Below are 16,220 nucleotides of genomic sequence, written 5' to 3'. Positions count from 1 at the left end.
AATCATAATCGTATTAATATTTCTTGTAACTAGAGTTAATAATAATTACCTTATTTGCCGTGTGTTATTAACTTGAGCCTGCTTCGCTAAAGGACTAAAAGTTGGTAAGGATATATCAAATTTCCGCCTGAAATTATAGGTATTAAATCCAGCAGCCGCAATCATTGCATTACCCAAACTCCAATCCAGTATTTCAGAATAATTTGGAGGCGTACCACCTAACATGTTAAAAAGTAGATGGTTTTCTCCGTTTGACCATCTAAAAAAAATACAATAAAAATATGTTTCGCTATTTAAAAACACAAATAATTTGTTTAAAATTAGATAGAGCTAAAAATATATTACTTGAGTCAGTTATGTTACACAATTCTACTAATTGTGTCCCGTTGAACTTGTAAAACCTTTTAACTGGGGTTAGGTCTTCCTATGGGCTATTGAAATATGTCAATACGACCTTAGTGAAATGTTTCCGGTTTTCGAGTTTAAAGCAAATTTTAAATTTTTTTAAAGATTCTGGCCAAATTTTTTTCAAAAAATCTGAACTACGTTAATAAGATATCTGTCTAACTTTAATAACTTTATATATTCCAGTCATGATATACTTTAGGACAGTAATCACTTTTTCAAAGTTCTTCCTTATTGTGGAAATATTACAGGGAGTTCCCAGGATTATTGCTTTTTCACTTAATTACTATTTGTTTTGCTGTTATACTGTAAGCGAAATAATGAATGTTTTGTCGTGACCATCGGTTTAAAAACTTCCCTGTTTCGTTCTAATTTCATAATGGTGAAAAAATATGTGGGTGTCTTATCTCATAAAAAAGTTTTCTTTTTGATATACTACGAAACACTCTTTTAGAAACAGTTAATAGTACGAAAAACAATCACTAAAACCAATATTATTATTATTATTATTATTATTATTATTATTATTATTATTATTATTATTATTATTATTATTATTATTATTATGTTATTTTAATAGCGATTTCTGTTAAATCTCATATTACTTTGAATTCAAAGAATTTTTGACGGAAAAAAATGGACTTAAATACACCATAAAATTTTTATTAAAACTCTTTAGTGAATCTGCATTTTTCAACCATTCGGGCAAGGAATTATAAAATTGAATTCCACTGTAAAACAACGATTTTTGTAAAGCTGTCGTCCTTACCCTGGGAATGTTAAATTGATTATTTGACCTCAAATTATGATCATCAAAGTTCTCTCTAGTTATTAGATATGACTTTAAATAGGCTGGTTGTAAGTTGTTCACAATTTTAAAGATGAAAATATAATTTGCCTCAATGCATTGCCCAACATCTAGCCAGCCTAAAGTAGTCAACACACTTTGAATAGATTTATATTCATCACAATTTAAAAAACTTCGCATAACTTTATTTTGTTGTAGTTGTAATCTATAAATATCTTCTTTTGTCCTAGAAATTAACAAAGAGCTTGCCTATGAAAAATGAGGAAAGACAAGTGTTATAAACTAACATTTTGGCCCACGGAGATAGAGATTTTGAAATACGATAGAAAAATCCAATTTATTTGCCAATTTTTTTACACATATAATCTACATGATTACTGAATGTTAGTTGTGAATCGAAATACTAGACGCAAAAACAATATCCTCTCCATTTATATTAATCTTTCAACTCCAAATCCAACGCACAATATTTTTGATACAATGTTTTAGATCCGATTACCATACATTTTGTTTTTAAACTATTTAATTTAAGTTTATTTTGACACACCCACTCATATAAAATTTGAAGTTCATCGTTTAGAGATTTTGTTATTTCTAAAAAAATCGTACTGATATCTGAGTGTCATAGGAAAACAGACTTATAAATTTTTTTTTAGGCAGAGATGAATGTCATTTACATAAATAATGAATAGTAGTGGCCCTAGCACACTTCCTTGTGGGACACCCCATACACTTTTCCTTAACAATGATTTTTTATTATTAACACTAGTACAGTGAGATCTACGCGACAAGAAATCTTTTATCCATTTTAGAGACACACCACTTACACCATAAAGTTCAGGGTTTTTAATAAGTACATTTCTGTCTATAGTTTAAAATGCGCGCTTTAAGTCTAAAAAAAAAATTAGGATTATTTTAGACTCCAACATCTCTTTTCTCCAATTTGCACACATACTGTAGAGCTGATTCACATGAATTTTGGTTCCTAAATCCCGATTGTCCTTCATATAATAAACCGTTAGTCTCAAAATAGTCCTTTAACTGTCCACAAACAACCGTCGCTAGAATTTTATCCACAACTGGTAATAAGTTGATAGGACGGAGGTCACTCACTGTACACTGTTTTAAAACCTTGGGTATAGAAACTATGATACTACTTTTTAATTTATCTGGAGAATTTCCCGTTTTTATTGACGTATTCACTAGGTATAGAAGTGGGTAGCCCACGACACAAAATAGATCCTTGGCTAGTTTTATTGACAGGTTAATGTCACTAGGGGTTTCGATTTTAAGATTATATACTAGTTTTCTGAGTTGAGACTACGTTAAGGTTTGAAAGTATGATCTATTCATGTTTGATTTTCATTGTTTGATTTCATTGCTTTCGGATATTTCTTGTAAGCATAAAAGTTATTTATATTCTCCTCCACACTATTAGAATATTGACCAAAATCAAGTGTTGAATAATCTGCAGATTTATTGACACTACAAGCTGGTGACTTTAAAGTGGACCACATCTTTTTAGTGTTTCCTTTGCACTCATCAATGTTTTGGTTGAAATATTTTTCCTTTTCATTTCTGAAAACAGAAACCACATTATTTCCTTCTTTTTTATAGTTAACCCAGTGATATTCCAATCTAGTGATACAACATTTTTTATATGCGTTATCTCTAATATTTTGCGCTTTTTTTAATTTATCTGTTATACACAGATATCTTTTATATTTACCTTGTCTTTGTTGGAGTGGAGCATATTTATCTACGGCACGTTGTATGATGGTCAAAATGTCGTTATAAATCACATTAACTTCTGTAGAAGAATAATTCCAATCTTGTCCCGCTAAAGCCTCAAGAATTTTATTTATGTTTTCTTGATTTAAATTTCGGTAGCATGATTAGCATAGCATGTTTCAGTTGTTAAAGGTCTGGTTTTAGCTAGGGTCAGATGAGCACCAATTATTTCATGGTCAGTGAGCCAAGGAAATATTCGTGAGGTCTCGTTAGTTATTATATGATCTATTAAAGTTGCGAAGTTATTTGTAACTCTAGTTGCCTGAGAGACAATTTGTTTTGAGCCTGCATGATGTTTTAGAGTTTTTGCGCCAAAGTCTTCTCTTAATAAATCAATGTTCAGATCGCCCTTAAAATTGTATTTCGTTTTTGACTAAGAGCTTCATTTAATTTTAACAGAAAGTCTCTTATTGTTCCACTTAGAGACCTGTAAATGGATCCTAGAGTAATATTTTTTATTTTGAGGTTTATTACCACATACTAATAGTTATAGTCCATAGAGTCATTCCAAACGATATTAAATTTAGTATCTTTTTCATTGTAAATAATAGAGCCTCCTGTGTGTCTACTATTTGAGAATAATACAACAGCCTCATAACCATCTATTAAAAATTCACTCTCCTCAATATCATTTGTAATGTGAGTTTCACTTATACACACTGCTAATGGGTCGTTTTTATTTATTACTTGCTCCAATTTCTTTAAAAAACTCCGGTGGTATTTCTAACACTACGTTATATTGTCTTGTTTCTGGGTAGTGGCGGCTCGTGACATTTGACTATAGAGGGGCGCGCAAATCCAAATAAATATATACTTACTAATAAATAAAAAAAACTAACTGGACGTAACCGAAGTATATGTTATAATATCTGATACATGAGGGTTTGCAGTCATCATGGTACAATCACAAAAAGTTTGCACATAAATGTCTTAATTTGGCAATCAAAAATAAAGAAAATTGTTACAAAACAATCGCATTTACACATCACGGAACCTCGCACGAAAATATTTTTGCCACCTCTCTGCGGTTTTAAAAACAATAACAAGTAACTTTAAAACGTGAAGAAAAATTATACTTATTAATAAATGTTCAATAGGTACTTAAGCTACTTCTTTTTATCTATTCATATTTTTCTACTTCATATTTATAAATCTTTCCATTACTTTTTCATCAAAATTGTTTATTTCCATCACTAAATTTCTATTGATGGACATCATGACTAAAGCATTAAGTCTTTCATTAAGCATAGTACTTCGCAAGAAGGTTTTTATTCGCTTAAGGGTGGAAAAATTGCGCTCGGCCTCTGCAGTTGTCGTTGGGGTCGTCACAATGATATTTAATAATTTTATTGTTTCGGCAAACGTTTCGCCAAGATTATTTTCTAAAATAAATGAAACCAAGTTCATAGCTCCAATATTTTGTAAGAAATCTGGTTTTGAGTAAATGACTTCTATTTCAGTTCTTAATCTAATTTTACATAACATTAGATAAAAAGTAACTACATTATCTAAAATATCCACTGGAAAGGTCTTGTTATATTTTGGATACGCTTCTTTATCGAACAAGTTAGCTGCTTGAAGGCCTCGATAGGAAAATCTGTCCTTCGCTTGGGTAACAACTGTATCACATACCTGTTTTGCAATAATACTTCTCAAGTTATCGTCAGTTCTTCTTCTTTTGGCACTTTCAAAGTTAAACTATAGCCTTAATATTATCGGTGTCGTTTCTTATTTTGGCAATGCTTGATTCAAATATCGACAGATCTTAGAGAGTAATATTTAAATCCGGCAAAGGTCTGCCTAAAGTCTTAATGTTTACTTTTTCTTCCAGTGAAAGATTTGAAAAATTACAGTTAATTAAAAAGCTTACACAATTCATTATTAAATTTCAATAATAATTATTAAATTGTTCACTCTCGAAATACTCTCACACACACACAAACCACCGATCACGGAACCGATTAAAAACAAAATATTGCCAAATAAACAACAAAAAATGTCTTCCTGCCGCCTGCGGTCCGATTTACAAAACATTAAAACAAAAGCCAAATCCACGATAAAACTGGGACGCTAAATCTTTGCGCGCCTCGCGATCGGTAACGAGCGTGATAAAAGCCGAGAAGATGGGTCGTCGAGAGTAGCTTTTCGGTCAAATTATGGACGCGGATGTGAGCGCGCCCCACGACAAATAGAGGAAGATAGATGAGCTGTACCTTGCGCGAGAGAGAGCGGTATACATAGGATGCCAGGAGCACTTTGGTTGTTGATTTGAATATCGCATTATCTCCTATAGTACGGGCGCTTGTGTTATACGTTTAGGGTAAAAACACACGAGGCTGTTTGCAAGCGGTTTGCGCCGCGACGGCTTAAAACACACGCGACGGCTTTCGCAACTACGAACGGCACGAAAAATTACAAGATCAGTTTGATGTTGCCAAGCTTTGCGTATAGTTCACAGTTTTTTATTTATCGTGAGCAAAATGGACTCCGACAGTGAAGATGATTTTTTATTTTTGTTGGCGGCATCTAGCTGAAGACATAATTAAAGCCTGTTGTGTTCTTCATAATTTTGTAAGAGTCAGAGATGGAAACCGTAGCGATGACATTGAAGCAGGAACAACGCATGACGATTTGACAGTTGATTCATTTAGCAGAGGGAATCCAAGAGCATTAAATGGCCGAGATAAATTTGCAAATTATTTTGTTAATATTTATCCACTAGAGTGGCAAAACGAATCAATATAAACTATATGTATATTATATCATTATTATTAAAATAAACGTACCTACTTATAGCATATAATATGTACATTTTTTTTTCCTCAACAGAAGCAGCTGCGCTTAGAAATTCTGTAGTAACTTCTTCCCATGGCTGTTTTTTTTTTATTCTGTTTGAATAATTATCATCACGCATATCCCAAATCGCTGGCCTCAATTGAACCTCAGTAATTAATTTTTCTATGTTGAATTCCCTGGTTTCCATAATAAATGAACAATTTTCAACACTGCACAAAAAAAAAACGCACCAAAAAGCCCTACGTGTGGTTTGCAATACAGAAGATAAGTAAATGATATGCCGCGGTAGTGCCGCTAAAGCAATAAAAACCAAGCGGCGTGCCGGCGGCCCATGGTATCGAGCAGGGTACGCGCGACGGACGCCGCGTTTTATGGGATTAGACGGCGCCGTCTGTTTCAAAGCTCACAAGTCCCATAAACGAGGCGTCGAGCTCGACCACGGCGCGACAACCGTCGCGGCGCAAACCGCTTGCAAACAGCCTCGTGTGTTTTCACCCTTAAACGCGGGTTGATAAAAAATATATCTAATATAATTAATAATTACTGCACACGAGTTTTAAATTTAAAATAAGTAATTTTTAATGAAATTACTGGGAGGGTGCGCGCCCTTGCGCCCCGATTAGCAAGCCGCCAATGTTTCTGGGCATAAACTTTCGAATAATCTTAATATGCAATTTATTAGCCTCCGATACATTGCATTGCCCTTTAACTGTTGCTAAACATTCATCCTTTTGGGTTTACTTTTTTTGGAATTTCAATATTGTATTCGTTTGATAATTGGGCAACAGCTGTATTTTGCAATTTTTTTAATGATTCCTTACCGTTGCATTCAATAATAACAGATCCTTGGCGGGCCAATTTTACTTTATTTACTGATATTAGTAAATTCGACGGATTTATTTTTTTCGTGACTATTTGTTTGCTGATTGAACTATCTTGACTTGTGTTTCGATCGGCCTAATAAGGAGTGGTGGAAAACTATCTTTTTTTGCCAACATTAGACCATGATTCATTTAGTACATGGCTGCCAGTCGCATTCCCCAGATTTTTCCAAATGTCTAAAGAATTTTTGACACACCGTTCGGTTTGTTGTTCGAGTTTTTCGACAGTTTTAGCGATATTATAAACTCTTTAGCACTGGAACACACGCATCACAATACCAAAACAAGTTAGCACTGTCTTTAAGTAGTTTTAGTGTTGGGCCCTTCATTTGAACACATTATGTATGAAATAGTTTTAGACAAAATTTACATTCGACCGACTTGAAAGTAACTATAAAATTATCGGCGCATCAAGCACACACACCTGTGCATTCGAGGGCATCGCGACATTGAGTGTCCTAACCTAAACAATTTTAAACCTGCTATATAAAATATCACTTACTACATCATTTTTCCTCTGGTCCGGGTTCTTCGGCCATTGCTTGACGAACAATGCTCACACTGTCGACACCAGCGTTCAACATCTTTATGACTGTTCAGTCAATAAAACCTTTATCTCACTTTTTTCAAAATTTTAGTAACTCCAAAATGTCCTCCGCCAACACCGCCTATGGACAGCTTCAAGAACTTCTGAAGTCTGTTTTTTAAAGAAGAACTGTCAGATATGTCTTTTATTTTCCATCTAAGCTCACCCAGACTCTTTTAAACAACCCATTTTGTATATTCAACGAATTCTATTGAAATCAATAAGCTTTTAGTTCTGAATATTTGCAGAAATATCTGTCCATTCTGGTTTTGAAATTTCTCGAGACTTCAGTTCGTAAATAAAACCAAATACTGAATTATCATACTAATCCTGGATTAACCTAGCTACGTTCCACTCTTCAGAACTGCCATTTCAGAGAGGCATGGAAGTCCTAAAGATAATCGTTGAACATACAATTATTTATGGAATTTATCAATAGCTTTTACTGCTGCTAATAGCTCTCGTCTGGTGGCACAATAGTTTTGTGTTTGCGTTTTACTGAAATCGGCTAAATCACTTGCTCGCCATCTTCATATGTTGTGATAGGACGGCTCCAATTCCAATATTGCTTTCATCTTCGCAATCTCTATCCGAAGTTCTGATTTGTCTTATCCGTGTCTGCCTTCTAGTTGCTTGAAAAGCTGCCTCATACTCTAGTTTATAGGCCAAAGATTCCGAAATACTTCTATGATAAGCCGTCCTTGGAGTATGGTTAGTATCTCTCTAATAATAATAAATAATAATAATAATAATAATAATAATAATAATAATAATAATAATAATAATAATAATAATAATAATAATAATAAATAAATGCAAAACAAAAAAATGCATTTTGACAAATTTGCTTAAGATATTGTATCTAAAATTAAAGAAAAAAATTTAATTGTCCTAAAAGGCTATAACAAAGACGCCCTATAACAAAAGAGTTAAGGATACTGCTTAAGCCGGAAACTAAGTATTAAACTATATTTAACTTTAAATATAATTTTTAAATAATTAATAACTTATAAATAATTAATAATTTTAACTATATTTAAAGTTAAATATAGTTTAATACTTAGTTTCCGGCTTAAGTTCTTACTTTCTAACCCAACTTAACTTAAATTTCATAATAGTTTAAATTTTAAGTGCCTAGAATTCTAGAATACAACAAATCATTCCAATAGGAAAATACATAATTATACTGATTAGTATTATAATTTATAATTAATTACAAACCCTCAAAATTGGGCAACAGTACATATGACATTTAAAATTTTTATAATTAATGTAAAATAATTAGGAAAAAAAAACTAAAGTAAAAGTTAAGTAAAACAAATATAGGAAAAGTGACATGAGAGTAAGGACTATATCGACGGCCAAGATCATTTGAAATCGTATATATCGCTATAAGCAAAGAAGTCAAGACCACCTACGTTTAGCTAGTCGCCCATTTGTTCACGGATAAAAAGTGTTTTAAAGTTTCTTTCACAAATAACCAAGGAAGAACCAAGTAACGTTTGCGGTAATAAATTTATAGCTTTGGCAGCAGTATGTGAAAAAAATCTTTTAAAGATTTCTTTAAGATGCCTAGGAATAGAAACTCTATGATCATAACGCAGAGGACGACCGCGCACATCTACCCTTAATTCAAGCTTCTTAAATAAATAATCAGGTGTTTTAAGAATTTTAAAACAAAAAACATTTGTGTGCAGCTTTCTACGATTGTAGATATTTAGCTACTTTGCTCTGCGTAAAAAAGATGTAATATGTTCATGCCTACGGATTCCATAAATTAGACGTAAACATGAATTTTTTTTAATACGTCTTGCTTCAAAATTATCAAGACATGGTACGTAAACAACGTCATAATAGTTAAAGTGTTTCTGGATCTCGAACCCCGTCAATAAGACAATTCATAGAAATTTGTTTTCGAAACTCTGTTGGGGATAAAGGGTTGTAGATGGGCTTCACCGGATCTCATCTCTAAGGTACGCACGAGTAACGAGAAATTGAGCTGATCTTCAGATGACATCATTCTTAGTATTTCTGTAGGTTTTCCTCTAAGGCATAACTTAAGATTAATTGTTTTTTCTTCGTTATCCCAGCGGTCTCGCTGGGATGAAGAGGGGCTCGCTTCGAAGTTAGTCATTAATTGTTTCTGATTCATCTCCGATCTCGTTCGTCCTGCTCTTTTTTAAAGATAATCTTAATTCAGTAAGTCATCTTTCATGGTGTTACTGAGGTCTTCATTTTCTTTCTTCAGGTCAGATTTAATTGTCTTTAATAAATCTTCCTGTTTCTTGTCCCATTCTTCTTGTTCTTCGCTCTGTTTACGGCCTCGTTCCTCTTGTTCTTTTTTCTGTTTGAAGTGTCTTTCTTCCTGTTCTACTTTCTGCTCGTCAAACCACCTTATTAACAGATCCATCAATTTCTCGGTCTCCATATTGACACACATTCATTATCATATTCATATTCTATTCATTACTCCATATATCCCATTTCTGACTTCTGACCCCAATAATTGTAACGAAATTCAGGAACACACTTTTATTGGCAACAAAAACTTCAACCTAATTCGCCTTGACTGTCGTTTAATTATCTCCAAGGTAAAAACTGACTAAACAATTAAAACTGAATAAAATGACATGAAACGCATCTTTTTTAAAGCCCCATAGAACAATTTAAAATTTTCTTAATTGTTTTTGCCGAAAGAGATCAATAATTCCAAGGGCCTTAAGGAAGATAAACTATTTAAATATTAGACACTATAGGTGAAAATGTTCAACTAAACGTAAGTAGAAACATAAATAAACCCTGCGAATCAACTTTAACTACAAAATACGAATACAATAGTACAAAAACTAGGAGGATAATTCATGAATTAACATTTTCATAATACTATTTTTTCTGATAGAGCAGATACTGGTGTTTCTCCGAAGTCGATTTTCGGTCCCTTAGTGTTCCTTATTTATACTTTAGACTTACTAAAATCATCGTAACTTTTTGTAAAATTCAGGCTTTTGCTAATGACACGCAGATCTACATGTTTTTTGATAAGGAAGATTTTAAGAAATGGAGTTATGCATTAATAAAGATCTTAAACTTTTATGTCAATTTTCTGAGGATCACAATTTAAAGCTTAATCTGGAAAAAAAATTGATTTTTTGACTTTGCGCTGCTTGCACCCAATATTTATCGATTCAAGTTGCCTTCTATAAAAGATTGCGAGCACTAATCTTAAAAATATTTGTATATGTATTTGTATTTGTATTTGTATGTAGGTATGTACTATGAATATTAGAGTGATTTAAAATAGTGAAACTTAAACTATATCATAAAGAAGTTTGAAAAATATCATATTTTGTAAAAGTACAATTCCTACAGTTTTTAAATATAAAGCAAAATATTATAATAAATAAAATAAAAAAAAAGAATTTAATGTCATCATTTTTTAAATGCAATTGTTTAAGGGTTTTTTAATTTTTAAATTGTTCTCTGCGTTTTTAATTTAATGAATACGAACACTTTTTACATTTGCTTCTGAGTGTATTTTTTCTATTACCGTGCAAAACCAAAAGTACTGACTACATGCTTTTGGATCCGTAACATAACATTTACTTTTTCATATAGTAAACTTGACATATTTGACACTGAGGACAAATAGTAGGTTTACTTTACATAGTAGTACGTACAGTATTCAAATATATTTTGGTAGTATAAGAAATTTATGAAGAAGGAATTATTTAACAAAAGGTATGCTTTTCTAATGGGTAAAAGCACCTATTTTTTACTTATGTGATGTTCTAATTGCCTACGGCTCATGCCACAACATTTACATTCGTAGAAAATGCTCACTTTACACACTTAAATTACTATTATATATTGTATAATGAACGTGTAAAAGTTATTTTTTTAGAAAAATTGGCAAAAACTTTTTTGCTAAATTTGACAAAATTTTAACAAAAATTAGAACATGCCAAAATAAGTAATAGGGGTGTTAAAAAAGATATAAAGGTTTAAAAAATAAATAAAAAATAATAAATTACTACTAAAAAAAAGCCACTAAAAGTCTAGCTACATAAAAAAGCTGTTGGAGAGGATGGAATTTCAATAAAAGATATCATAATATGTCTACCCTAAATTATGAACTCTTGGAGGGAGTTTACTCGTCAGCTTCAAAGTATTCTTAAGCCATTGCCTAAGAAACCAAATCCTGAAAATAGGAATGACCAGACCGATAAGCATTTTTCCAGCAATATTAAAAATCGAAGAGAAATTAATTTATCAGTAAATATCTCTTTTTGCAGAAGAGACGCAGATAATACCATATTGCCAGTCAGCATTTTGAAAAAATTCAGCACGTCAACGAAGATAAAAAAGAAGATAAAAATCTGACATTGCTGGATTTTAGCAAAGCATTCGATCCCAAAGATCATCAAATGCTCTTGGCAAAATTACGCCTTTTTGGTTTTTCTCATAAGATAGAATATTTTGATAATTTCCTAAGGAATAGGCTGTGTCTCTATAAGCAACTTCACAACAAAACAGAAGTCCAGCTACATACCAATATCCAGATATTTGCCACAAGAACCCATATACAGATCGTGTTATCGTGAGCTACGTATTACCCAAAATAATGGCAACACCGCTTGGTTGCGGCTTGCAGGCGGCGGAATTTTTCGTTTTTATTTTTGGAACGGGAGTCAGCAGACCTCACTTTGCAGTGTTACTGCACGTTGCATTAATAATTTTTGAGCGTTATTTTCGTGTTTTTTTCACTATGGCTGTTTATACCCCTTCCGAAAGAGTTCAACTAATTAAATGGTTTTATGGAGGCAATTCGGCAGTCCAATGTAGAGATTTGTTTTCAGTGACATTTAAGAATAGACCGATTCCTTGTGCAAAAACGGTTTTAAATGTGGTTACAAATTTTGAGACATCTTTTTGTCTTCAAGATTGTAAAAAATGCCACACAAAACGTCAAGAACCACCTGTTGAGGTGGTCCAGGATATAGAACTTGATTCGACACGGTCCACTAGAAGTGTTGGAGAGGAATGAAAAGGAATATTTTTTTCAAAATATTTTGTTTTCTCATGAATCTTCTTTTCCATTACATGGCAAACACAATCCTTCCATTGTTCGTTATTGGTCTCAGGAAAACGAGCACAGAAGTTTTCAGTTTCGTACCCAGTATCCTCAGAAATTAAATGTTTGGGCAGGTATTTTGGGCGAAAATGTTATAGGGCCATTTTTTTATTGATGGCACTTTAAACGCCCAAAAGTACCTTGAGTTGCTGCAAAACCAAGTTCTTCCTGCCATTCAAATCCTACCTGATGTAGACCTGGAATCGGTTTATTTTCAGCAAGATGGCTGTCCTGCTCATAACGCGGCTAGGGTAAAAGAATTTTTAACAACTACTTTTCCTAACCGCCTTATTAGTGGGACTGGCGATATTATATGGCCTCCTAGATCTCCAGATTTGTCTCCAAATGACTTTTATCTGTGGGGTTACCTTAAGCAGACCATTTACAAGCATGAATTTAGTAGGCCAACAAATTTAGAGGAGTTGCGAAATAAAATTGTCGAAGGTGCCAATTCCATTTTATCTGAAACTCTTTTGGAGGTGCGAAATAGCTTTTACGATAGGTTAAATTTTTGTTTAGCGAAAGAAGGCGGTTTATTAGAGCCTTTTATTTAAAAAATTATATGTTGTTAAGTTTGTTTATTAGAGTTTTATTTATGATTTTTTATTATATTTTTATCAGAGTTGATATTTTATTTTTTATTAGAATAACGCTTTAATTTTCATTATGCAAAACACAGCATATTTAACATTTTAAGATAACAATTCTATGCGGGTTTTACACATTGTCATGTCTGTAAAACCCGCAATAGAATAAATATTTTAAAAATGCCTGGATTTTCGCGTAATATTTTGGGACATTTTGTCGCCAAACGACGCAGCTCCCACGAAAGTCGAATAAAGTGGACCAAAATAATGCGACTTTCGTTATGCCATTTTTAATTGGGCGCTTGGTATTCAATATATAGGGCGTCAAAATCAGAAATATAAAATCATTTTTTTAATTTTTTATGTAAGTCGAGTGTTTCATGAGGTATTAAATTAAAATTTGGTGTAAGGGGGTTTTTTGAAACGAGAAATAGAAATCCGTTCACGGATTCGCTATACCTTGCAGAGGGCACCACCTGCGGTATATTGCATGTGTTAAAAATACCAAAACTTTTTTGTAACCCTGTATATTAAAGTTCTAGTAAAAAATTGTAATTACCCAATCTTCTCTTGTAAAAAAAGTATTCTTAGTAAATGTCGGCCTGAGAATCCTTTTAGATATCTTAATTTTAAAATCTAGATATTTCTTTCTAAACAAATTGGCTGACCTCCGGCACTAGTAACTTTTTACGTACTCTCAAAGTGACAAATTTAAACGCTTCTGATGCTCTTAACAAGCTTCTCAATTACTCCTAAAATAAATTCAATTTTTTTTAAACACATATTTGTATTTGGTGTGTTTTCTTACAACTTATAAAACCATAATAGCTCATAGACCAAGAAATGTATTCTTTTCCGAAATGGCGGATATGCTTTTGATGTTTGGTAAGTTTTAAATATTATTATAAACAGTAAATACCTATGAATTCTTAACTAGGAAAATGTGACTCCAATGTTAGTTTAGCCGCTATGCCCAGACATTCCCAAACTGATATTATCTCAAAAGAAAATATTTTTTAAATTTGATTAACCGCCTATGGAAGACTGGAAGTTTCAGCGAAACACGGTTCAACCAGGGAAAGAGGAAGAAATTTTAAGAATTGTCGAAGAATCACCAAACATTATTAGTACTAGGGTTTTGGCTGAACGGGTGAGAAATATTGAGAAAACCGAGACACATAATATTTTACGGAGTCAACAACTTTACCCATTTTATCTTCAAAAAGTACAGGGTCTTTTACCCGACGATCCCGAGGCAAGACTTGGTTTTTGTAGATGGTTATGTGAAATGAATAATAGAAATGTGGATTTTATAAGGGCGATTCTGTTTACAGACGAAGCCACGTCCACGAGAAACGGCATAACAAATATCCATAACGCACACATATAGGCTAAAGACAAACCTAGGGCCATAGTTGAGACACATCATCAAGTAAATTTTAAAGCCAATGTGTGGGGAGGTGTTTGGTGTTATGGATAACTTTCTTTTAGGACCTATCAACTTACCAGGTAATTTGACTGGTGATTAATTTCTGTTTCTACAAGAAACACTGCCCGATTTGCTGAATGATTTGCCTCTAAATTTAAAACAAAATCTTTGGTTTCAACTCGACGGTGCTCCGGCTCATTTTGCTATAAATGGGATATAGGAACTATTTACATCAAGTTTTTATTTCAAGATTGGTCGGGTCGAGATGCTCCTGTTCCGTGGCCACCCCGTTCGCCCGACGTTACACCTTTGGATTTTTCAGTCTGGGGATGTATGAAAGACTTTGTGTATATGGTTCCGATTTTAAACGAGGATCATTTAAGGGAAAGAATCATTGCAGCTGGAGAGCATTTCAACAGTTGAAACCAAATATTTTTCAAAGCCTTCGATTTTCTTTAATAAAAAGGGCTCGTATGCGTATACAAATGAATGGAGGTCACGTATAACAAATTGGGTCATTATTCTATGATTTTTATTATAATAAGTAATTTAGCATTAATTTAGAAAAAATTATTTACGTTTATTTTATTAACTTCTTAAAATGTATCTCGATTTTAAAATTAAGATATCTAATAAACGGATTCTCAGGCCGACATTTACTAAGAATACTTTTTTTACAAGAAAAGATTGGGTAATTAGAATTTTTTACTAGAACTTTATTATATAGAGGTACAAAAATGTTTTGGTATTTTTAACACATGCAATATACCGCAGGTGGCGCCCTCTGCAAGGTATAATGAATCCGTGAACATATTTCCATTTCTCGTTCCAAAAAAGCCCCTAACACCAAATTTTAATTTAATATCTTATGAAACACTCGACTTACTTCAAAAAAAACGATTTTATATTTCTCATTTTGACCCCCTGTATATTGAATACCGAGCGCTTAATTAAAAAAATGGCAAAAAAATGAAAGTCGCATTATTTTTGGTGATGTGGCCGGCGGATTGGCCTCCTTTTTCCGGACACCCTTTATTACATTATTATAGCCAGTGATGAAATTGCATAGCTAAGCATTGACCAATATACACTGACACCAATTTTGTAACAAAGGTGACACAGATTAAAGTCAGACTATGTAGAAACGAGATGTTTCTTTTGATTACCCTTTACCACCAAGTTATCAAATCTTTACAATTTCAGAATGACGAATTTAGGACAGGACACTCTTAATTGAGACAAAAAGTCTATGAAGAGTTTTGTAGAGAATTCCCAAACCTTATTATAATGGAGCAAAGGGTAGCTGACCAATATGTGAACGGATTATCCCCGAGACACGACGCAACACAATTCAAAATCAAATAGGAAAGCTAATTAGGAATCAGCAGGATCGTGAAGAACAAACTGAGCCAGAAGAAGAACCGCTTCCTGTAGAAGGAATGGGTCTAACAGAGCAAACTACTCAAGAATCCGGACCAAACGAAGAAGTTCCAGAAAATAGTTTAACAATGGAATTTAGAAGATCAATGATACAATAGACCGGCTCTGACCCGCTTAATAATGTAATACAATATTATACATATAATATATTGTTATATTAATATTATACATACACCTGTAGCGTTTTATTTTTCTATTTCTTATGTTCACTAACGCTCCATTGATATTTCATTAATTTCAATAATTATATTAATAATTTCAGTCAACTTCTTTTATCGATATTGCTTTAAATTCACACTGTCAATAACACATTGCTACTGTAACGCATCACTCTCCTGGTTTTATTATTCATGCTTTCTGTTGACG

At 32.8% G+C, this 16,220-nt stretch overlaps 1 protein-coding gene across 2 annotated transcripts in view; it reads right to left on the bottom strand.

Moving 5' to 3' along the window:
* Positions 1 to 16,220, bottom strand: part of LOC126743580 (exostosin-2) — a 174,985-nt gene that overhangs the window by 138,272 nt on the left and 20,493 nt on the right. The window contains exon 2 of one of the 2 annotated variants that reach the window (XM_050450739.1): positions 50 to 259. The exons of the other annotated variant lie outside the window; for it this stretch is intronic. Within the exon in view, the coding sequence (XP_050306696.1) occupies positions 50 to 259 (210 nt within the window). The remainder of the gene's footprint in view (positions 1 to 49; positions 260 to 16,220) is intronic. 2 annotated transcript variants of the gene reach the window in all.

Source organism: Anthonomus grandis, chromosome 1 (assembly GCF_022605725.1).
Source record: "Anthonomus grandis grandis chromosome 1, icAntGran1.3, whole genome shotgun sequence".
In the NCBI taxonomy this organism is placed as follows: Eukaryota; Metazoa; Arthropoda; class Insecta; order Coleoptera; family Curculionidae; genus Anthonomus; species Anthonomus grandis.
The sequence above is the reverse complement of the archived record's forward strand: the minus strand, read 5'-3'. Positions and strand labels throughout refer to the sequence as shown.